The 541-nt window shown below is 40.5% G+C and overlaps 1 protein-coding gene across 1 annotated transcript; it reads left to right on the top strand.

Moving 5' to 3' along the window:
* Positions 1–419, top strand: LOC106512579 (uncharacterized; the record flags this gene model as incomplete). Its single annotated transcript, XM_014001169.1, is given in 1 exon segment — positions 1–419. A coding segment is annotated over 1 exon segment (419 nt), but the record flags the coding sequence as incomplete, so codon positions are not given.
* Between the last annotated feature and the right edge of the window lie 122 nt (positions 420–541).

Here is a 541-nt window from a genome sequence, read left to right as displayed (position 1 = left end):
CAAGAGCCCAATGCAGCCATACATTACACTACGCTCACAGGAAATCAAGTGTATCCATGTGGTTTTGTTGTAAATCCCCATGCCCCACATCTTGGTACATCACCTGACCGTAAGGTGGTAGAGAGGGGAGGGAGTGAAAGCCCAAGCTATGGGCTTTTAGAAATTAAGTGCCCTTCTAAGAACAGCTTCACAGAGTGCCCCTACCTTTACAAGCAGGCAGATGGTACATATAAGTTAAAAGAGTGTCATGCCTACCATTATCAAATAATGGGGCAGCTTGGGCTCACAGGTATGTCATGGTGTGATTTCTTGGTTAAATGTGAAGAGGACTACCACCTGGAAAGAGTACACTTTGATGTTGCAAAATGGGAAGAAATGAAGAGCAAACTTGATGCATTTTTCTTTGACTACTATGTGACATGCCAGTGAAATAAATCAGTTATTTCAGTTCTTTTAGATTTTGTTCTATTGCATTTGACATTGTTGTATGATTGTTTGTTTCAGCCTCTCAACAGAGTGAATGTTATAATAAAATGAGAGA

This window comes from Austrofundulus limnaeus, unplaced genomic scaffold, assembly GCF_001266775.1.
Source record: "Austrofundulus limnaeus strain Quisiro unplaced genomic scaffold, Austrofundulus_limnaeus-1.0 Scaffold8334, whole genome shotgun sequence".
NCBI classification, from domain to species: domain Eukaryota; kingdom Metazoa; phylum Chordata; class Actinopteri; order Cyprinodontiformes; family Rivulidae; genus Austrofundulus; species Austrofundulus limnaeus.
Note: the sequence above shows the minus strand (reverse complement) of the source record. Positions and strands in the feature narration are given on the sequence as shown.